Raw genomic sequence first — 22766 nt, 5'->3', positions numbered from 1 at the left:
TTTTCTTTCAGGGCTTATGTGACAACCTATTGACTTGCGTTGTTCGTGCCTGGGATGTCAAGAAGCCCTTGTTATTTTGCCCAGCAATGAATACTCGTATGTGGGAACATCCTGTTACTGCCATTCAAATATCATCTTTAAGAAGCTGGGGATATGTGGAAGTTCCATGCATTTCTAAAACTTTAATATGTGGTGATACTGGCCTTGGTGCTATGGCGGAAATAGATACCATTGTGAATACTTTGATAGGGACCATTGAGGACACTGGTACGTAGGTAAGGTCCTTAACAATTGTGCTGTATTTGGGTGTATAGTGGTCAAACTTTTTGAGGAAATATAATAATTTTGTTTTTTAAAAAATGTGTATTTTTAACATCTTTAAAAATATAAAATCTCTTAATAAATGCACTAACATTTGGCCTTAATCATTGTACAACAAAATATTTAAATTTTATATTTTGAGCATCAATCTGTTCCGGTGAATGCACAAGAATGTATTGCATCAATCAGAACAAACTAGATCACATCACAGACTACAAAACGTTGATTTATCACTCTTCAGGGAATAAAAGCAAACATACAAAAAGAAATTACAATATGTACATCACAGCCAATAGGAAGACAGTGAGCAAAAGTGTGTGTATCGTATCCGCGACTTCCGGTGGTGTCAGACCAGCGACCCACTTCTGTGATACGACGCTGTAGTGGGCGACCCGCTGCACAGCACACACGAGTGGTGCGGGCTCCCGGACACCGCGCCAGCCATCCCCAGCACTCGCACTGGGCCGCCGTGGTGGTGGCTGCGGAGTCCAAAGGGGTGGGCGAGGGCCGCCGGTGGGCAGGGGCTGCAGGGCGGCGAGTGGTCGCGGTGGCGCTGGCGACGCGAGGCGCACGCTGACCGGCGGGCCACCAGGAAGACGATGAGGAGCGAGGTGGCGGCGGCGCAGTGCCAGGCGAAGGACAGCGTCACCCACAAAGTGCTGGCCCCGCTGGCAGTGCTGGCTCGGGGTGCTGGCGGCCAGTAGAGCAGCAGGCCACAGTGGTAGAGCCACGTGCCGTGCACGACGCCGGCCGCGCACCGCACCGCGTCCAGGGCCTCGCGACACGGCCAGGGCACCAGCCCGCACAGCATCGTGAACACGCCGCACGCCCCCATCACCCCCACGAGCAGGTGCAACGCGTAGCGCCCGTCTGCGGCCACCAGCCCTCTCTCCTCTTCGGCCACCTCAACGTGGTGGAACAGGAATGCCTCCATGAAGAAGGCGAGCGCCAGGGCGGTGCGCGCGTGGCCGCGCCCCATGGCCTGCGGGCAGTAGCAGGCGAGGATGTCGACGGCACCCGACAAGGTGAAGAAGAGGTACACGGTGGCGAACGGCACGTCGCCGACGTACTGGAAGGAGCCGTCCGGGTAGGCGGCAAACAGTGACCCGACGATGCCAACCAGGGAGATGAGCAGCTTGAGCACGCCCTGCACGGGGTGGCGGTGCCAGGCGAGCCGCGGCCACCGCAGTCGCAGGTCTGCCTTGGCGGGGAGTCGGCCGTGTCGCGACCGCGGGCCGGCGTGACCCCAGCACCAGCCCACGCCGAACAGGGACATGACGGTCCCCGGGAGGGCGTACCCCAGGAACTGGAGGGTCATGGCGGAGTCCGTGCCCGACGGCTAGCCGTGCACGAGCGCGAGCCCAGCCTGGCCAGGCGCCGCGGGTCGCGGGTCGGACGGGACGGCGTGGCGACAGGACGCCCACCAACTGCTGGCGAGTCCAAGCCAACCGCGGCGTAGCGGGGCGCGGGGCCCAATGGAGGGGCGGGGCGGGGCGGGCGCGGCTAACGCGGCGCGGCACGGCGACGTCCTTGCCATGCCGCGCTTCTGTTAATATTATCATTGCGGCGGCGTGCTTGCTGAATGCTGACGGCAGCTGCCCGAGCGGAGAGCGGGGCGGGGGTGTTGGCGTATACGTAGTGACCTGCGCCAACCTTGCCATTACCCAGTGGCTCCCTAGAGGGGTTGCACAGATATACCGGGGGTTTTTCATTGGCAGTCTTGCTCTGCCCCCCTCCCCCTCACACAATCATTCAACTTCTCAGTTGCGCAATTGACACACATAATAGCCCCAAGGTTACGCAGCCGTCCCCCGCACTCCTGCATAACACGGTTCTCGTTGAGCAGATCCGTATGTTGAGCACAGTATTTAAAACTTCATTACCCCTTAGAATTCACTCATCTGGTCTCCAACATTGTTTTTTTACGATGGGGTTTCGCATTTCCCGGGTTCTTACCCTTTTCTTTTTGACCTTTTCTCAATTTTCGCAGTGATCAGAGAAGCGGTAGATTCAAGCAGTCCGCCCTCGTGCAAGTTTCGAAAGAGATCGAGTTTTGTCTCGATGCGGTCGACAAAAACATTGATGGCAGTTTCCAAGATGGCCGCTTGCATCTGCATTGAAAGTTCCGTAGCCAAGAAGTGATACAAAAGACACTTCTGGGCGAAAAATGAATTTACTGGAATATGGGGTCTCAGACACTTGAGATTTTACGCCAAGGAGTGTGGGCCTCCTTGACTGGCGGCTGGTTTTATGACCCACATCAAAGTATATTTTGCAATACATTTCATCTATACCTCTGGCTCATACTTTTGTGTCTGCCATTCACTATTTACTTGGTAAGACTATTTAAATTCTGTCTTTTAGTTTAGGTATACTATTTATTTAATTTATTTCTTGTGTACTCATTTGACAATATTCTATCAAATTTCTTAATTGTAATCTGACTGACATTTGCAATTTTCTTCCATCAAGGAGGTCAAAGTCCTCACTTTTTTCCGTTTACATGACTTTACATCAGCTGTGGAATTGTCAGTGACATCTCATTCTTGTTAAAAATTAAACTTTGATAGAAAACAAGTCAGACCATCTGCAAAGCAGTCTCTTTCTGTGCTGACTATGAACATAAAATTTGCTAGAAATAAATTTAAGGGAGCTGGTTGTGAACATTCAATGTTGTTGATGTTTCTCTCTGTAGTCAAATAATTTTATTGAGTCGTCGTTTTTCTTCCAGTATTTCCCTGCAACATTTCTTGTGTGGGGTATTTATTGCTTTATAGTAGCAGTTCTATTTGGCATTTTGCGTCTCATTAGCTATGGCCTCCATCACATGTATGATACATCCGAGTGCATTCAGGAAACTCCTTCTGTTGAAGAAGCTGCTGAGCAAAATGAGCCAGAATCAGGAGAAAATAGCAGGCACAAACGCCGCAAGAGAAAGGGAGCGCTTGACCAACTGTAAGTCTTGTCCTCACTGTATAGATTCAGATCAGTCCACAATCTCTTTGTTGATGTATTTCTTTCTGATCACTCACATATATTCTATGTTCTCCACTGAAGGGTTGAGGAAAGAATTGAGATGCAAGTACGAACCAAGCAGAGCAATCAAACTCCCCCAGCTGGTTGTAGCTCAAGAACTTCCTATACTGAACCTATGGCTGGCTCAGATGATAGCATACACTCATCTGCTGGATTTGCTGCCCTTTCCTCAACATCCAAAGAGCAAGGGTTCAAAGCAGGAGGCAGCACCATTGGTAACATATTACATACATTGGCATGAAGTTCTGTCTTTACTACCTATTTACTGAACTTTCATATTAATTTGTAATTTCAGATTTAAAAGTGGATGTTCATCGTAAGAACAGCTCTGAGAGTAGTGAAGAAATTGCAACCAGCTTAGGTATGATGAGTCCTCTTGTTGAGGTACCAAATGTTCAACAAGCAGAACAGCTTTCTGTAGATGATCACATTAAAATCCTAAAGTTACACTCTAAATCAAAGGGTTTGTGTTTTTCTTTCATGTTATCTGTCTCTGCTTCAATTCAATGTGTTAAATTTAGTGATAATCTGGCCTTAGACTCTATTTTAATATTTTAAATTCTTTTACAGCAACCAGCAACAGCCAACGTGTACAGTTACGAGACGCTGCTGTAAGCCCGTGCTTTGATGCATCAACAGTTACTGATATCAGTGAAGATGTTAGTGGAAGCAGTGTTCAACGGTTTCCTAGCCGAGCCCTGAGCACTGACAGCACCAATACTCAGAAGCTGTCTCAGCAGAATTGCAATGATGAGGAACTGGGAGCCGCTGCTCTGAGCATTGTGAGTTTCACAAACATACTAATAAATACTTGTCTGCTGTATTCCATGTTTATTACGTTAACTTAATCAAATTTTCATTAAATTTAATCTCCCTAGGAACAAGTGCCTTGTAGTGGAGGATCGTTAGAGGGCAGCAGTCTAGTGGGACAGAGTCATAATCAGGTTCGACGGTTTCCTCACCCTACTAATGGTAGCCTTAGTGTATTACCCACAGTTGCCCTCACTAATGCTCATAGTATGAAACCTACAGGCTCTCTTGAGTTAGGATGTAATATGGAAAAAATTGACAACTATCCTCCTCCTGATAAAGGTATGTTTTAGTTTATGTAATTCTTATTGTTTGGTTTTTTGTTTTTTCTTGAATGTTTTTGATCTAGAATTTAAAAATTGACAAAAAAATTCTTCCTTTCACTTCTAGGATTATTGTACTGGAAAGAACAGAAATGCCACTGTGGTGAGGCTCCTATGCGACATATTTGTAACACTGGCTTGGAAACCCCTGCAGCGCAGGCTTCCCCCTCAACTGCTAGTCTAGAAGCATTACAGCCACATTCACCAATCTCTAATCCTCGAAATCACACATCATCCCCTACTTTTATGAAAGAACAAAAGGACGAACAAGTTGATGTAAGTCGCTCATGTATGGAGAGTGACAATGAAGAGAATAATACGGGAAGTAGGTCACCTCTTCTCACACGACATGAGAACACAAGCAACTCTAAAGTTTCAAGAGCAGTATCACTTGATACCACTATATCTAAAAAACTGAATGCCGATAGTACAGAAAATGACAGGAAGGCACACAGTCGCCCTTTAAGTCTTAGTGGCTCATCAATTAGGTTTATGACAAAGGATGGTCAATCTCCTGATTCCAGATCAATTGACTCCATTCAGTTAAATAATGCAAGTGAGCAGCCTGTTCTTTGCGAACAAGATCAAAATAGTGCTTCATCAAAGGATGCCTTGCTAGACTCTGAAGGGGCTATGGCTGTAGAGCCTGTGAGTAATGTGGAAGATGCTGCAAACTTAAGATCAAAAGTAGGAGGACCAGAGTCTAAGGAATCTGAAGATGTTGACAGCGGTTGTAGTGAATGCGAAAGTGTAGAAAGTGACAATGCGACAAGCGACAATGGTGAAGACAAATCAGATTGGCGTAAAACATCAAAAATATCAAAAATAGAACTATTTTCTGGCTTACCTGAAGAAGATGCCAAAAATGACATAGTACATCAAAAAACATCATCCAGAGATTCAAAAGGTAAGTCTTATTCATTTATGCAGCTTTTCTTTCACTCAGAGGAAACTATTTTAAGCCATATTCAGCAATTTTTACAAATTTTCCAGCTGACCAGCCAAAATCTGCATGGAAACAAATAAGCCAAAAGATTGCATCCCTTTCATCTCCTGGAACCAGTAGTGATGTTGAAGTGTCTAAAACTTCTGACCAAACCAGCCCTATTGCTTTGGATTGGCTTTTTCAGCACACAGATAGTGAATCAGAGAAGTCTTGCTCTGGGCCAGGTACGGTTTAAAGCAGTCATATAATCTAATGTAAAATTAGGAATGCAGAAATATATCTATCAAGGCATATATTTATCTATCTAAAAATGCATCACAATTTTTGTTCTTTAGCTCAGTGGAACTACACACATTCTGATGACAGTGATGGTCTTGGACATCAAACACCTTCAACCCATGGTATGAAAATTTTTGAAGGACTGTTAGTTTACTCCACCTTTCTACCAAATTCAAAATTGTACTGAAAGTTGTTTAAGACGGTTTTAGGTGATTTTAAAATAAAATGTAAATATGAAAATATACTGGAACCAGTTTCGATTCCAGAGAGTTCATGTTTCAAACATGTGAAACATTGGTGTAAATTCATTTCTCCACCATAGGTCATCTATCTTCATGCATTATATTTACATGGAAAGATTTTGGGTCACTTTAAGCTGCATTTGCATTAGCAGCTTTTAGCTGCATTTTTTCAACTTATTGCTAAGTATTAGCATTATATTTTCTGTTTCAAGATTTACTTTATTAACTGTTGAACTCTTTGCATTACTGTTTGCAGTAGAAAAGGCAAGCTCACAATCCTCTGGAGGATCAAGCCCAAATTCAGCCTTGGAATCATCAGAATTATTACCTTCTCAAAAACCTACATCTACTGAACAACAAAGAAGTCAGGGTGCTATTCCAAAAAAACGTCTGAATGCACCATACAGTTCTGGTGAAGACTCTTTCCAAAGATTTGTTTTAATGATGTGAATGTTTAATTTCCAGTACAAGATACTGACTTGTGTAATTCTTGTCTAGGGAGGAAAGATTCTAGAGAAGAGGCAAGTTTGTCAAGCGCTCAGTATGAGCATGAAGATTCAAGGCCACGGAAGCATAAGAAAGATAGATCAAGTAAGATTCGCCTAGTGATGTTCTTCAGAAAGAAAACATGATCTTCATTTTTTAATTACTTGGATTTCAATTTGTTTAGGGGGACAGACACCAATTGAAAATTCAGGTACATCAGCGATGGGTGCACCAGCTGATAGCCATTTACACTGTTCAAATGATAAACCTCGCGGGACCCAAGGACGTCTTACTAACGCAACTGTTTCCTTTATCACGGAAGAGTTGGAAACCGTGTCTGCAGTTTCTGAGGATTGTCAAAATGTGGTTCAAGCAGCATCCCCCCAACAGCTTGAATTGGGAAACACTTCAAGTACAGGTCACCAACCGTCAAGAGGTATTGAATGTAGATACACTTTGTAATTATTTGTACTTTTATTGTGTTCAACACTAGAAGTTCTTTAATCATATTATAATGTTGTGTCGGTGAACTAGTGACATCTCCAGAAGCAGCTGTTTCACAAAACAATCAAGAACCATCAGAAGATGAACCACCAAGCCGTCTAAAAAGAGCCTCCAGAACTAGAAGGTTACTATAATTCTAAATTGTATTCCCTCAGGAATAATTTCATCAATATGTAAAAATCTTTTGCATAAAATTTTTACAGAATTTGGAGACCAAGAGATGGTGCTTCAGCTCGGTCTGCTCACATTCACCGGGCTGCATTGGATCTGCTTCTGTCCAGTGCTGCAGGAGACCCTCAGGTAGATGCCAGTTCTAGACTTCGTGGGCTTAGCTCATCAAGTGCTCAACACTTTGCATCGTCACATGATGACACAAGCCAGGGGGCGGTCCATGTATTTCAGGATGAGCATGGAAATCCTGTGACTTATGTTTTTGATGAAAAGGTATCACCACATAAATGTCTACCGCTAAAATCGTTGTTTTCCTTAATTGATTTTTATTGCATTGCTGCTTTGGTGTGTTCAGAGTTCTGGGACAGCTGCTGCAGGTCTACCAGCAGCTTTACCAGCAGCAGGCGCACCTAACAGTAAACTTCTTAATATACTGCTCAGACGAAGGCATGGTCAGTTTCGTTCGAATGACAACACAAGGACCTTTCATTTCAGTTTGTAAAAATGTTTCATCTGCAACTGTTCATATTCCCTAGGTTCAAGGGAACGAGATGTTCTCGAGTCATATTCGAGAGATATGCTCAGGCGATATCAAGAGCTACAACGGTACCTATCGGAAGTTGAGCAAGAGAGAGAATGTGAACGATTTCGTGACAGGGATCGAGAAAAAGATCGTGATCGCAATGAACGTGATCGTGACCCAGAACGAGACCACGATCGAGATCGCGAACGTTGGGAAAAACTAATGGATGCAGATTCTGCTAGTATATCATCACTGTCAGTTATATCATCTGGTGTCACTGTAAGTTTCTTATCTTACACCTACAAAGATGTCAAATTATAAGAAAGAATGATACATAGTTTTAACTTCATCAATCGTTTTTTCTACAGATCACAGTAGATGGTGCAAGTGCCCCTCAAGCATCAACATCTACAGCCAACTATCTGAGCCCTCCTAGATCAGCAACTCAGCAATTGCAAGCAGCATTGGCTGCACATGCTGCCCATGCTGCACATTCCAGCACTACCGCCGATGCTCCTCCATCTCCACCTTTTGTCCTTCCTGCCACCACACCGCCTCCAGCTCTTTGTCATTTCCCTCACCCACTTCTGCACCCTATGTTTAGCTCTCAGAGCTCTTCAACCCCTATACAGGCGGCTCCTGCAACATCTACAGCATCACCACCCACAATGTATTTGCCCGTCAGTAGTGCAGACTCATCGTACCATTTTTATGTTGAAGCTGAAAGTGGAGACCACCAGAATCGTGAAAGAAGAGCTCGAATATCACTTTCCCATTTGAGTCAATCTGTAAGTAAATTGATTTACCAAGTTGGGAATAAACGCTATGAGTATTTTATTTCATTGAATGAATTTTTTATTCAGCTTCTCGATCGTGTGTTGCCTGTTCCCATGACCACTAGCTCAATGGGTGAGACAGAAACTGATATAACAGTTTCAAAGAGCCGTTTTGCATTTTTAGATACTCTAGACACACTGAGCAGTAATCAACCACGCCATTACTACAAATTTTATTTAGTGCCATGGACTTACATTAAGGTGAGTTGTTTTGTACTTGAATTCCTTTGAATATTGGAGTTTTACTTCACACTGACTAATTTTTGGTTTCAGATTCGCTTTGACCGCCTATCATTACTAGCTCTTTTAGACCGTACCTTGACCCTGTGGGAGACAATTTTATCTGTGATTCTCTCAGTTCTTGTGGCTGTCATAGGTGGAGCATTATTGTACTCTGGATATTATCGGGATGTTATGGCATTCCTTTTGTGTTTTACTATTGCTGGTTGTCAGTATTCACTTTTGAAAAGTGTTCAACCAGATGCTGCCTCACCTACTCATGGACACAATCGTTTAGTTGCTTTCAGGTTGGTTCATGTACTAATAAATCGTAAAACTGGTTCTTTTTGGCACTAAATCTGCTGCATTTTAATTTCAGTCGCCCTACCTACTTCTGTTTGGTTGGAGCACTAATATTATTCCTAGAGTGGCAAATTGGAGTTAGCGACAAAGATCATTCAATACAAGTTTATGGATTCAGTGTTAACATCCAACACATGCTTCTGACATTGAGAGAGACTTTGGCCACAGTTCTTGTCTGCTTCCCAATAGCATTTAGTTTTGGACTGTTTCCTCAAGTTAATACATTTACTATGTATCTCTTGGAGCAGGTAATTTCCCTTAAGCACCTTTTTTTAATTTATTGGTTTCATCTTTAAAGATTTTACTTCCAATTTTTTTTTTTCTTCTTCAGATTGATATTCATCTATTTGGTGGGAATGCTACATCATCTCTAGGTGCAGCTGCATTTTGTGTTGGAAGAAGTCTCTTGGCTGTGATGCTCTTGGCTGGATTTGCATATGCAGGTTTTTTATGTGACCCTTGTGATCCAAAAGCTCAGCAGCACCTTCTATTTTCAGTGTTTTGTGGCTTACTTGTATCTACTGCATATCATCTTAGTCGATGTGCAAGTGACCCTGGCCCTCTATGGATAATATTTAAAGATCACATTTGGTCAATATTTGATCTCAGTGAAGAGGAACGGGCAGGTAGAAGGCAAAAGAAGCAGCTCCTTCGAGAAGAAAGGGAGAAAGAGGAAAGGAGAAGAGAAGAACTCAAAGAAGATGAAAAGAAAAGAGAAGAGGAAAGAAAAAGGGAGCGTCAGAGACGTAAACGACAGAGCAATGTTGCAAGTGCAAGTAGTTTGACAACTGTAAGAGCCAGAGTTGTTGACAATCGATCTACATCTGGATCAGAGTCTGCTTCTATATCCAATCCTTCTTTGACTACCAATAGAACTGTTGAAGCTCAAGATCTATCCATCAATAAGAATTTGTCAACTACTGCTAGTGTTGGTGGTATCGACCCTCAACAAGAACAATCCAACAAAAAAGAAGAAAATGTTCAGAAATTTTTGGGCAACAATTTAGGAGATGAGCTTGTTGATCCTCTGCCTTTGAAGTTGCAGAACACTGTTAATGCACGACTCAAGTCAGACATGATCATTTGCACCTTACTGACAGTTTTTGTGTTTGGTGTGCATTGTAGCACTGTTTTTTCAGCACTTCAACCCAAGTTGAGCCCTATTTTATGGGGATTTACAAGTTTTGTTGGTCTTTTATTGCATTATATAATGCCTCAACTCAGAAAACAACTCCCTTGGCTTTGCCTTGCCCGTCCAGTATTTCGCTCTGATGAATATGGACAGTTTGAAACAAAAAACCTTGCACGTGTCATGTGGTTTGAAAAGGCATTTGTATATCTCTGCTTTTTTGAACGGAATATTCTTTACCCAGCTGTAGTTCTTTCAGCTGTATCTGTTGATGCCCCAGAAATCATCAAGAAAGTTGGTCTTGGAGGTGGTGCAGTTATAATTACTGTTTGTGCATTGAAGTGCCTGCGCAGCTGCTATTCGGACACGTCTTTCCAGTATTTGATTCTTGTTTTTGCTGTGCTGTTTTTTCAATTGGATTTTGCCTCTGCAAGTGAGACGTTTCTAGTGGATTTTTTCATAATGAGTATAATATTTAGTAAATTTTATGAATTCCTTCTGAAAGTACAATTTGTGGTGACATATATTGCACCATGGCAAATAACATGGGGCTCTGCTTTCCATGCATTTGCTCAACCATTTTCGGTTCCGCATTCAGCCATGCTATTTATTCAGGCTTTCATATCTGCTGCTCTATCTACACCATTGACGCCTTTCTTAGGAAGTGCTATTTTCATTGCATCTTATGTTCGGCCTGTTAAATTTTGGGAAAGAGATTACAACACGAAGAGAGTTGATAACTCAAACACAAGACTGTCTTCTCAAATTGAACGTAACTTAGGGGCCGATGACAACAACTTAAATTCAATATTTTATGAACATCTTACAAGGTCTCTGCAACATTCACTTTGTGGTGATCTCATGATGGGCCGCTGGGGCCCTGTGTCTCAAGGAGATTGTTTTGTGCTGGCATCAGATTATTTGAACTGCCTTGTTCACATTGTTGAGCTTGGAAATGGACTTGTGACATTTCAAATGAGAGGCCTGGAATTCAGAGGAACCTATTGTCAACAAAGAGAAGTTGCTGCTATATCAGAAGGAGTTGAAGATAATGATGGATGTTGCTGCTGTGAGCCAGGCCATTTCCGTCATGTCTTGAGTGTAAATGCTGCTTTTAGCCAACGCTGGTTGGCGTGGGAAGTAACATCAGCAAAATATGTTCTTGAAGGGTACAGTATTTCTGATAACTCAGCTGTATCTATGCTTCAAGTTTTTGAATTCAGAAAAGTATTAATTACATATTATGTAAAAGTAAGTTTTGAAAAATGTTCTTCTAAATTTTCTTCTTAAAATGCAGGTATTATTTTGTAAAACATTGTTTAATTTTTATTTGCAGAGCATGATATATTATGCAATTCACTCTCCTAAACTTGAAGAGTGGTTGTCAAATCCACAAATTTTGGAAGCCATTCTGCCTATGGCTGATAGGAACTTTGTTGATTTGGACCCAGTTTTTAACGTAAATATAGACAAAGATTTTGACTTTCGCACTTCAGGTGTGACTTTCTACAGTTTTTGCTCAGTTTATTTGGAGTGGATAACATACTGTCTGACTAAAAGAGTTAAGCCGTTAGACAAGGAAAAGTTCAATCTACTCGTAGCAATGTGTTTTGCTTTAAGTTTACTTGGTCGTCGATCTCTTGGTGCAGCCTCCCACAACACAGTTTCCAGGTCAGCATAATTTTTGTAGTAATATTTCTTTCCCACAAACATTGGCAGCTTCCCATAATTTGTGTTTATTTGTGATAACTAATTATTTCTTGGTTTGCACAGTGTTGAATTTTTCCTATATGGTCTCCATGCACTTTTCAAAGGTGACTTTAGAATAACTTGTGTGCGAGATGAATGGATTTTTACTGATATGGAACTTCTTAGAAAAGTTGTTGCACCTGGTGTTCGTATGTCTTTGAAACTCCATCAGGTTAGATCCTATTTGCTCCAATCATAAATTTTAGAGAATATCTTAAATAAATACAAATGACTGATGTACATATTTCAATTCTCTTTACAGGATCACTTCATGGCTCCTGAGGAATACAAGGATCCAATTGCTCTTTACGCTGCTATATCTCATCATGAGCATAGTATGGTCATATCTCATGAAGGTGATCCTGCCTGGCGTAATGCTGTCTTGGCTGGGGTCCCCTCTCTTCTGGCCCTAAGGTGAATTATTCTTCAACAGTGATGATAAATTTGAATATTTCAGGAAGTTAATTTAATATCTTATTTGAAAAATGTTTCAGGCATGTTCTTGATGATGGTTCTGATGAATACAAAATTATTATGTTAAATAAGCGCTATTTGAGCTTTCGGGTCATAAAAATTAATAGGGAATGTGTTCGTGGTTTATGGGCTGGACAACAGCAAGAATTAGTCTACTTGCGCAACCGTAACCCAGAACGAGGCAGTATTCAAAATGCAAAGCAGGTAGGTTTTCTTAAGTTTATTTTTCCCTCTAGTTTGATCAATTGATGACATAGTTTTAAATCATTATTGTTGCATAGGCTTTAAGGAATATTATCAACTCATCTTGTGATCAACCCATTGGGTACCCGATCTATGTTTCACCTCTCACAACATCATATGCTGACACTAATGAGCAACTTAGTCAACTTGTTGGTGGGCCACTGAGCTTTGGTGCGATGAAAAAGGCAGTTCTTCAAACATGGCATAGGTATGTTTTTGCTTAGATAGTATGAGACTATCTGTTAAAAACTATTGTAATGAATGCAATTATACATCTCTTGTAGGGTTCGCAAACGCTGTGGAGAGGGATGTTCTAGTGGTGGGTCAGTTCCCCAGGATGAGGGTGGCTTTGGTAACGAAGGTGTTTATGCCATGACAACTTTTAATATCCATGCTGGTACGACCACTGTTATCCTCCAACAAATTTTTCCTTTCTTTTTTTAATTTACTAATACCTGAATCTTTATACTCGTGATATTTCCTCTCTGTTGGAACAGGCTACGGACATCCCTCTACTGGTCAAAATACATCAGGCAGCCAGTCGATGGATTCAGCATTTGGTGTCCGCAGCGGATCCCTTGGTCGAGGGGCTGGTGGGACTGGCTCAATGACTGGTAACCGCGGCAGTTTAGGATCAGTCCATCAGTGGAAACCAACGTCGGCAACTCTCGCTAGTTTGGCGACATTACTCTCTGCGACTGAATCCGCCAAGTTGGCAGAGGCTTGTATGGGACGCGGTGACCGTCCTGACTGGGCGCGTGAGCGGGAAGAGAGGGAGAGGATAATGGAGTACTACCTGCGTGAGCGTGACAAGATACTGAACCGGGACAGAGACCGAGACTGGGATTTGGACAGGGATCGTGATCGTGACAGGGATCGAGATGGTGACCGGCGTGATCATGATCGAGATCGTGATCGCCGTGATTCTGACAGGGATCGTGACCGGCGAGATTCCGAACGGGATCGTGACCGGCGTGATGTGGACCGTGGACGTGACCGGCGTGGTTCCGACCGGGATCGAGACCGCCGGGACGTGGATCGTGATCGTGATCGTCGGGATTCGTCGGAGAGGGATCGTGACCGTCGAGATCGAGACCTAGATGTTGATCGCCGGGATCCAGAATGGGACCGCCGAGACTCTGACAGGGAACGATATCGTTCCTACCTGGACCGAGGCCGTGACCGCCGGGATTCGGAAAGGGATCGTGAGCGGGATCGAGGACATCGAGACCGAGACAGGGACCATGAAAGAGGTCACGACCGGAACAGGGAGAGAGGCAGGGAGCAAGAGAGGGAGCGTTACCGGGACCGAGAGCACAGAGACAAGGAGCGAAACAGGGATCGGGACAGAGAGCGTGCCCGGGAAAGGGACCGAGACAGAGAACGTGCCCGCGAGGAGAGAGCAAGAGAGAGAGACAAAGAGCGTTTTGTGAAAGAATGGAAAGAGCGCGAATGGAAAGATCAGGAAGGGAAGCCTGATGAGGGCTTTTCCTGGGTTCATCTTCCTCACCGCAGTCAACAGAGGGAGCAGCGAGACCAGCTCATGAGTGAACAGAAGTGGGAGAGAGGCAGTGACAAGGGATGGGAGACATCCTCTGAGAGAAGAGCTGAGGCAGAGGAACCTGTTTACCAAAGAGTCAGGGTATGAGAAGACATCAATTAAAACACAATTTAAGTAACTAAAAAATTACATTATTATCATTTTAATTTTAAATTTATTTGCTTCACAGATTGTTGATCCAAATCAAGTGTATGATGCCATAAATTTAGGTCGACGCATTGACGTTGCTTGGCCTGATGAATCCATGAGACAAAGAGGTGGTAGGTCATATTGGAGAGACTGGCTTCCAGAAAAGGGAATGGAAGGACAGGTAAGTTTTTCTTGGCATGACATTCTTTTTACTGACAAGCATGAAGCACAAAAGATGTTAAAATTATTTTATCTATCTAGGTTGTACATCGTTGGGTACCATCTCACAGAGATCCAAACTGCCGCTCCCATGTGGATCGCGTCATACTTCTTGTTAAGATAAGTGAATATTATGTACCAATTGCTGAGAGTGGAGTCCAAGATCTTGGTGCAGAAGTATAGTCTGTGTTGCCTTGTTATAATTTTGTGATATAATCAATTTCTGACATTGGCTTGTGAGAGTGATGGATGCCAGCAAAGTTTTCATTAATTGTAAATGTAAGCATGAATGTTTTGGACTGCTTTTTTTTCTTGGAAAATTTATTCATTTCATATGTAGAAGAGAAGCTCTATTCTTCACTTTATTATATCAGCCCTTTGGCTGGCATCTGTGATTTATTATACATAGATTATATATTTCTTTTTTATCCATGTTTTACTTTTAAGGGTTTCTTGCTGTTACTGTTTCAATCAATGGCTTGTTAGCTCATTCAATGATAAATGACCACCGGTATCACTCTTCTGCTCAATCAACTGTTTACTACAATCCTGGACAATGTTAAGATATGTCTCCTATTAGGCATGTTACCCCTTTCAAGTCATTAAGCTTTTTTTCTTGAATTGCTACCATAGTCTCTTTTAAATTTTCCTGATATGCTTTGTATTCTCTTCATGTGCATCAATTTCTTTTGATTGTTATTTAACTGTGTGTAGCAATGAACCTTCACTGAACACCCTGCAAGGTGGTCAATTATTTATGTGGAGTTCTGGGGTAACATCCTCTCTGCCCAATGGGTTTATTTTTCTTCAAAATGCTTCCAATTTAGGCATCAGCACAGACCAAAACCATATATAGTTACTTCATTTAAAGCCCATCTCATCACTTCTTTAAGATATTGTAATAGAGGAATTTCACTGGACTGATATGATGTAGATTTGTTGTTATGTCGTAATTTATCATATAGTTTAAATGAAGAATGAAACACTAGTTGTTTGTGATTTCTATCTAATGAAAAGGCTGTGTAAACAATCAATAAAATGCAACAGATTGAAAAGACTTGTTTAAGTTGGTTTCACTTATTGCACATCATACCCTTTATGAAAATGCATGACTGTTGCCCATAACTGTTGTCATCAAAATTAAATCTAATAGGGGTGCTTTGATGTTGAAGAAAGAAGTTGGATAGAAATTGTGCATTTAATTCATAAGACCATAGTCTTCATGAGATATATAAAATTAACAAAATATGAGATCTGACATCAAAATTGCACACACATCCTCTGAATACAAATCAAGCAGTTAATTTGAAAATGTTAGTCAATTAAAGTCAAAAAGTCCTGAATCCACAGCACACAAAAATTAACTTAATACGGATGGAAGGTAAGGTACAAAATGTAAAACCACAAGAAACAGGTACAAGTCATTTGGCTTACATATTTCATTTGGGTGGTCTAGATTATCAAGGCAACTTATTACTTCACAACATAAAAAAATAAAATCTTCAATCATACTAAAGGAAAAAATCACACTGGTCTTCTCTACTCTCTACATACACTTATTTACATTCAACAACTTCATTTAATCATCACATTAAACAGAAATGCAATGCAAAATAGAAAATTACATTTTTAAAGGTGACATGACAGTTTGAAAAATACTTGGATTTTTAACCAGTCACTAAATCATGTTTGTTTTCATACAAGGAATTACACTTAGCAAAAAAGCAATATCTTAATTAATCTGAGAACAGTTTGTACATCAACCTCAAATACATTTGTACTTTAAGTGCAACAATCATTTGATATGTCCATAAATTAAAATTATTTGCAAAAATCTGGAGAGGCAAACAAAAAGTGCTTTAATTCAATTTCAAACTCTTGAGGGTATGTTTGAAAGGTTCACTAAATTCATTGAAAATTCTGCCTTCCTTACTGGTAGACACATAAAAGTGAGCAAAGTAATCATAATGAGTTGCTTCAATACACCTTGTCCATATCCATCCGTTTACAGAGAAAAAAAATAATTCTAATAGGTACTTTACTATTTACCCAAAATTAAAGTAATGGGAACTTAACAAATAAGGCAGATAATTGTATTTGCCAATTTAAAATACGCACACAAATAAAACTAAGAGAAAAAAAAGTTTGAATAAAATCAATTCACTTTCTGCTCTTGACCACTCCTCTCCCAACTATTCATTTTAAGACAAAAAAGCTCAATTTCAGTTGAAAGGAGATTTTTGGAGCTTACAAACTACCTAAACAATTTTTAGAAAGTAAAATCACTTCCTACTACGGGTTCTTCTTGGTGATACAGTTACAGCAGGGGTTGCCTTCTTGGTTGTTCTGAAAAGAAGGATAGTGATGAGTTCAAAGACTTCAAACAAAGCTTTGGGTGGATTTGACCGTGATACTTACTTGGCTGATTTTACAGACTTTGCCTTGGTTTGCTTTTTACTGTAACAATTTAAAATGCGTTAGTAACCAATAAAATAAGTTAGTGGCACATTAAAGGTACCAAGAAGAAACAGATGTAGGTTCATGTTTAAAGAATACCTTGGTGCTTTCTTGGTCTTCTCATTGTTGGGGCTGACAACATGAGGGCTAGCTACTTCTTCTAGAGCCTCAGTTTTACCTTTTTTGGATGGAGTGACCTTAAACAGAAGTAAAATATTTTATTCAATTAAATATTTCACATTAGATGGTTGATTTAACATTTGAAAGATCACAATTTACTTACAACATCATCTTCAAAAGAAACAATTTTCCGTTTCCTTTTGGAGGGAGTAGCACTCAGAGGTTCAGATGTTTCTTTGATAGGTGTTGCATTCTTTTTAGCCCTTCTAGTAGCTCTCTTAGGAGGGGATTTCTCTGAGGCCGGGGACTTAGTAACATCCTTTTTCAGTTTCTTCACAGGTGAGTCTGACTCATCTTTAGAAGGTGAAAGTGCTCGCTTTAAAGGCTTTTCAACTGAAGAACTTTCACCCGCTTTAGCCCCTCGTCGTGTTGTTCTTTTCTTGGGAGGACTTCCTATAACAGGTGATTTAGCAACTGCCTGTTTCGATTTGACCCTTTTAGAAACTGCCTTTGCAGGTGAGGATTTTGGAGCTGTAACAGAGGTACCAATTTCTTCATCTACGGTAGATGAGTGGCTTGCCTCTCGGACAGATTCAGAACTGTTTCTGGAGTTCTTAGTTGTAACAGGAGAAGCAGTTTTGACACCTCTGCGAGTTCGAGTCTTGGGCAGATTATGTTCAGGAGATTTTTTCAGAGGAGTAGAGGCTTTGGCAGTCCTCCGGGTCTGTCGTTTGGGGGGCGATTCAACTACTGGAGAGTTTGATTTAACAATTTGAGGTGAAGGAGCAGCTTTCCTTGTTTTTCTTGTTGGTTTCACTGTTTCAGCTGCAACAGCCTGTGTAGATGTTCTAGGTTCTCTTGCTTCATTCTTGGAGGAAGTTCGTTTGGGAGTAGTCTCCTTTTCAGACACAGACTCCTTCAATTTGTTTCGAGTAACTTTAGCATCACTCGCTTTAAGTTTCTTTCCATCTTGAGACTTATCAATAGAGCTTACAGTGAGTGTTGGTGTAACATTCACTGGAGACTGAGTGAGCTTACTGGTCTTTGAAGATGACCCAGTTGATGATCTGCCCTTACTCTCTACCTCAGCCTGAATTTTAGCTACAGGTGTTGTTTGTAGGGATTCACAAAGGCTAGATTTTAGAGAAAATCTTTTAACTTTGGAAAGAGACGGTGAGCCAAAAAGTTCTCGCACACCTGCAAAACTGGCAGGGTCATTTCCAGCAGCAGCTGCAGCATCATTAAACAGTTTTTTTACACCTTCAACAGCCAAATATGTAGGAGTTGGGCATGTTGCCATTAGTCTCTTAATACCCTTAACATCGACATATCCAGCAGGACTGGACGGAGTTTGCATGAGACGGCGGACACCACGTAGATCAGAAAGATCATTTGTTGGGGATTTTGGTGCCTTCCCTTTCCGTTTTGCACTTCCTGCTGTTGGACTGCTAGAACTACTACCAGCTGAACTTAAAATTGATGATACAAACATTTCACGAGGAACATTTGGTGTTTTGATACTGTTGAAATCAAATGTAGTTAAATCTGGAGTAGCAACACCACCATGACCTTCGCTGCCATGAGAAGAAGCAGGAGAGCTGAGAGAGGCGGTTGTGTCAACAGTCTTCTTTGAGTTCGATACTAGCATTTTAATATGAATACTGTCATTGAATGAAACAGACAAATTCTTGCTATGCCCTGCTGATGGTGGACTCTTGGAGGGCGAGTTCTTCAATGATGATTTAACAGGAGATGCAAGAGGCGAATGGACATACGAAGACCTGGGTGCAACCATATCAAGTCGAGACTTTCTTCCAGAAGCTGGACTTTGAGGTGCACTTATCTGTCCAGTAAGCAATGAAGAAGGAGAGTCAAATGCTGACTCTGCAAATGATTGACTTCTACCAAATACTGCAGGAGTGGAAGTAAGGAGGGCACAATGTTTCTTAGAACCTGACTGCAAAACAGATTTAGAGACACTTCGGGGTGTTCTTGCAGGAATCTTCTCTTCTTCCAGAAAAGAGGTAGAACGAGTGCTGGACCGTCCAGAGGTATTCACTGAATTGGCCAAAGGAGTCTTAGAAGGACTGGTTGATTTCACAGAAGTTCTTGCTGCAGACCTCTTTTCTCTTGATTCTGTTAGTTGACCAGTTTTGGGTGTTTTAACAGGGGAAGGCTTGTTGGTAGGTGTACTCACAACACTTCTGGAGTTTCTAAGTGATTTGTGAATACTTGCTGACTTTACAGGAGATGGTGAAGAAGCTAACAAAGCAGAGGTATTTGGAGGGAAACCAGAAGATGAACTTGTGCTCTTTACAGAAACATCTTTCAGTGGAGTTTGAAACATTTCAGAAATACCTGACAAATTGATACCTCCTCTCAAGGTTTGTTGAATCAATGGAACTTTCCGACCTTTCTTAGTAGCAACAGGCGTCTTTGTAGCCTTCCTGCCAATGAAGATTGTTTCCGGGGAATTGGCATGACCAGTTGAACCAAATTTAAAGTTCTGTGGTATCTCCTGCAAATAGATGAATAACGATGAATAATAATAATAAAGAATAAATGAGATTGACTTAATTCCGGAATAACTCGTACTTACAGTGGATAAGGGAACTTTTTCAACTTTTTTTGGTGCAACCTTGGGTCGGGGATTGGGGGCAAGAGCTAACTTTTTGACTACAGCATTAGCTCTCTGCACAGCCTTTTTCTTCAAAATTTCAGCAAATGTAGGCTTATGTGCCTTTTTGATGGAACTCTTCACCCCTGATTTCTTTACTGTGCTAGAGCGCGGTGTTTTAGTGGTCTTAATAATTGGAGTTTTCTTTGCTGATAATATTAGCCTGACAATAGGGGTAGATGAAGGTGCAACTCTTGGAGACTTGCCATGGATACCCATCAGGGCAGTCATCTTCTTTTTATCTATTTTAACAGAAATACATAAAAATAAAATAAAAAAAGAATTAAGAACAAAGTTAGGAAAAAAAATTTGCCAGAACAAATAAATTTTATCAAGAGGAAAAGTAGCCATTCACTCAGAGATTGCATTTAGGTAATAATCATAAAACTTACCGATTGATTTTGGAGATTCAATCTTCATTCGTTTAGCAGCAACAGACGAAGGAGAAGACAATCTTCTCTTCGATCCTTTAGTGGTCTTAACAGATTTTCTTTTTGACTACAAGAGATACAAAGGTATCAATACTAAAATTTTCTGAGCCAGAAAAATAGCAAATGAACCTACTAATTAAATTAATAAGAACATTTGAGCTTACCTCAGATTGCTTTGCTGACTTAGCAGCTGATTTACGGGCCATTGGTGTCTTGGCTTTGGGAGTCGCAGCCTTAGGTGTCTTGGGCTTAGGAGTCTCAGCCTTGGGTGTCTTGGGCTTGGGAGTCTCAGCCTTGGGTGTCTTGGGCTTGGGAGTCTCAGCCTTGGGTGTCTTGGGTTTGGGAGTCTCAGCCTTGGGTGTCTTGGCTTTGGGGGTCTCCGCCTTGGGTGTCTTGGCTTTGGGGGTCTCCGCCTTAGGTGTCTTGGCTTTGAGACTTTCAGCCTTAGGTGTCTCAGCCTTTGGTGTCTTGGCTTTGGGGGTCTCAGCCTTGGGTGTCTTGGCTTTCGGGGTCTCTGCCTTAGGTGTCTTGCTTTTGGGAGTTTCAGCCTTAGATGTCTTGCCTTTGGGAGTCTCAACCTTAGGTGTCTTGCCTTTGGGAGTCTCAACCTTAGGTGTCTTGCCTTTGGGAGTCTCAACCTTTGGTGTCTTGCCTTTGGGAGTCTCAACCTTAGGTGTCTTGCTTTTGGGAGTTTCAGCCTTTGGAGTTCTGGAGGCTGCTGATGTTCTCCTTGAGGGAGTTTTAACTATAGAGGAAAGTGCAACAACCTCTACTGTCTTATCAGTGCTGCCTTGCTTTGTGTCCAGCGTTTTTAAGACTGCCACTTTCAATGATCTGATTTTTTTTAAAAATATAAAGACATATGAAGGACAGATGTAAACATTAGAGGGTATTTCAATTTCAGAAACTAATTTCATTTACCTGGTGGATGGCTCTGAGTAGGTAATATTTGGGCCTAGTGTTCGTCTTTTATGATACTGAGAATAAAAAGAACAGTAAATGACTAACATGTAAATCATATAAGGGAATGAAACTGACACAAGATTTTTAAAATCTGTAAAGCCTACACTTACCAACGGATTAACAACAGCCACATTGTGAGAACCTAGTGCAGAATCTGCTTCAGACTTCCTCCTCTTCTGATGTATTCTTTTGCTCCTGGAATACAACACCATAATATGTTGGACTTCATTTAAATAAAAGCAGGGAAAGAAAATACAAAAATACTCACTCATAAAAAGGATTAGATTCAGCATATTGCCAACGAAAAGACCTTTCCCCAACACTAACAATATCTCCATGTTGCAGTGGATGGCGCTCTTTACCAATAGAAACATTATTAACTAATGTTTGAGAGGTAGAACTCAAGTTTTGAATAAGTGCCTATAACAGAATTATAAAATAACTTTAGTATAGTACGGGCAAATTAAAATAAACAACACTTCAAGTAATAGATCAGAGTAAAACTTACTCTTTGCCCATCTTCAACAAGTACCAGGCAGTGTTGTTCAGAGACCGACTGAACAAGAATCCTCACATCACAATGAGAGCTCCGACCAATTTTGACACTTTGTTTCACCGGGATTTGCTGACCATCAGCCCCATTTTTCTTCAAAATTGTAATGTATCCATGAACCATCGTTACCTGGGTTAAATCATGAATCACTTTAACATGTGCACATAATACTAGTAAAACTTGAGCTAGAGATAGTTAGATAGTCACCAAGTACTGTCTTAAGAGTTATCAGATAGTAAGTGAAGTAGATATAGAAATGTAGTCATTGAATACTATTATAATAGGGCATATATACTAGTATCAGCAGTAATAATGAACATGCAAAACAAATGAAGTTACAAGTGAATAAAATTAATCTTTAATGCTTGAATGACAAACCAAATAGTGGTTGATCATGAGAAAAATTGAATGTACAGTAAGCAGCACATACTAGCATGGGAGCACTGTACAAGTCTCAACCGGCCCGCCATCTGGCGGTTGTAAATTTAAAATGGGCCTGACGGCTCGTATGTCGGTCATGCTGAATGAAATATATTCCTTTCCGCACTACTGAAGGAGTCACTCCAATGTATTACTATCATTACAACAGAAGACTGAAGGCCAGAACATTTAAAAAAAATAAACTCCATTGTTGAATTAAATCAATTGGAAAACAAGACGCTAAGAGAACTACCAGCCATGGTGGGTTGTGCTGGGGTACTATCGGAAAGATTGGCCTTTTTTTCTTCACACCTTACCGTGTTAACTGACACGCTTGGTCTTCTAAATCAAAGTTCGGAATGTATTCTATACACGCCTTCACTTAATGTTTAAAGTGACACTGTTCGATTCAATGGCCCTAATATGTGCATAGTGTCCTATCGGAGGACTTACGCGGACGACCACTAAGTAACGACTGGTTTAACGAAGATTTTTTGAAATGCCCTCACAACATTCCGCGGATGAAATGTAGTCACTTACGTACAAGTGGCTAGTTAATAACTCCCTCGTCAAAGTTTGCTT

At 41.4% G+C, this 22766-nt stretch overlaps 3 protein-coding genes across 7 annotated transcripts; 2 read left to right on the top strand and 1 right to left on the bottom strand.

Annotated features, from left to right (window-relative positions):
• Positions 1-9: 9 nt before the first annotated feature.
• On the top strand, positions 10-425 carry LOC113218382 (phosphopantothenoylcysteine decarboxylase). Its single transcript, XM_052275222.1, has one exon. The coding sequence runs from the start codon at positions 87-89 to the stop codon at positions 273-275; it is 189 nt and encodes a 62-aa protein (XP_052131182.1). The 5' UTR covers positions 10-86; the 3' UTR covers positions 276-425.
• A 1955-nt stretch (positions 426-2380) lies between these two features.
• Positions 2381-15620, top strand: LOC113218394 (pecanex-like protein 1). 4 transcript variants are annotated; one of them, XM_026438730.2, is made up of 30 exons: positions 2381-2657; positions 3053-3276; positions 3379-3572; positions 3653-3718; positions 3928-4139; positions 4236-4449; positions 4558-5397; positions 5484-5660; positions 5772-5837; positions 6214-6369; positions 6456-6548; positions 6628-6879; positions 6978-7071; positions 7151-7391; positions 7474-7570; positions 7655-7920; positions 8010-8429; positions 8505-8678; positions 8751-9004; positions 9076-9307; positions 9391-11439; positions 11525-11859; positions 11962-12109; positions 12200-12351; positions 12432-12615; positions 12693-12862; positions 12939-13051; positions 13152-14296; positions 14385-14525; positions 14606-15620. In XM_026438730.2, exons 1-30 carry the CDS (start codon positions 2505-2507, stop codon positions 14744-14746), a joined length of 9003 nt encoding a protein of 3000 aa, XP_026294515.1. In that variant the 5' UTR covers positions 2381-2504; the 3' UTR covers positions 14747-15620. The 4 variants fall into 4 exon arrangements, with proteins under 4 accessions (XP_026294515.1, XP_026294514.1, XP_026294516.1 ...); XM_026438729.2 differs by having other exon boundaries at positions 3653-3820; positions 6217-6369; XM_026438731.2 differs by having other exon boundaries at positions 3653-3820; positions 7151-7247.
• LOC113218395 (proteoglycan 4) lies at positions 14866-22695 on the bottom strand. 2 transcript variants are annotated; one of them, XM_026438732.2, is made up of 12 exons: positions 22502-22695; positions 21720-21893; positions 21480-21631; positions 21322-21406; positions 21170-21225; positions 20413-21082; positions 20210-20315; positions 19740-20059; positions 17304-19658; positions 17120-17217; positions 16982-17020; positions 14866-16909 (listed from the first exon to the last, which is right to left on the bottom strand). In XM_026438732.2, the coding sequence occupies exons 2-12, from the start codon at positions 21885-21887 to the stop codon at positions 16846-16848; spliced, it is 4113 nt and encodes a 1370-aa protein (XP_026294517.1). In that variant the 5' UTR covers positions 21888-21893; positions 22502-22695; the 3' UTR covers positions 14866-16845. The 2 variants fall into 2 exon arrangements, with proteins under 2 accessions (XP_026294517.1, XP_026294519.1); XM_026438734.2 differs by lacking the exon at positions 22502-22695 and adding an exon at positions 21972-22203.
• Positions 22696-22766: the final 71 nt, after the last annotated feature.

This window comes from Frankliniella occidentalis, unplaced genomic scaffold (assembly GCF_000697945.3).
Source record: "Frankliniella occidentalis isolate FOCC.00 unplaced genomic scaffold, Focc_3.1 Scaffold544, whole genome shotgun sequence".
In the NCBI taxonomy this organism is placed as follows: Eukaryota; Metazoa; Arthropoda; class Insecta; order Thysanoptera; family Thripidae; genus Frankliniella; species Frankliniella occidentalis.
This window is presented reverse-complemented; position numbering and strand designations above follow the sequence as displayed.

Coding starts and splice junctions, on each gene's coding strand:
- LOC113218382 (XM_052275222.1), top strand. CDS start 87: ATGAATACTCGTATGTGGGAACATCCTGTTACTGCCATTCAAATATCA.
- LOC113218394 (XM_026438728.2), top strand. CDS start 2,505: ATGGGGTCTCAGACACTTGAGATTTTACGCCAAGGAGTGTGGGCCTCC. Junction 6,549..6,627: donor GCATAAGAAAGATAGATCAA/GTAAGATTCGCC, acceptor CAATTTGTTTAG/GGGGACAGACACCAATTGAA. Junction 12,863..12,938: donor GTTCTTCAAACATGGCATAG/GTATGTTTTTGC, acceptor CATCTCTTGTAG/GGTTCGCAAACGCTGTGGAG.
- LOC113218395 (XM_026438732.2), bottom strand. CDS start 21,887: ATGGTTCATGGATACATTACAATTTTGAAGAAAAATGGGGCTGATGGT. Junction 20,060..20,209: donor TGAATCTCCAAAATCAATCG/GTAAGTTTTATG, acceptor CTGTTAAAATAG/ATAAAAAGAAGATGACTGCC. Junction 17,021..17,119: donor AAGACCAAGAAAGCACCAAG/GTATTCTTTAAA, acceptor AAATTGTTACAG/TAAAAAGCAAACCAAGGCAA.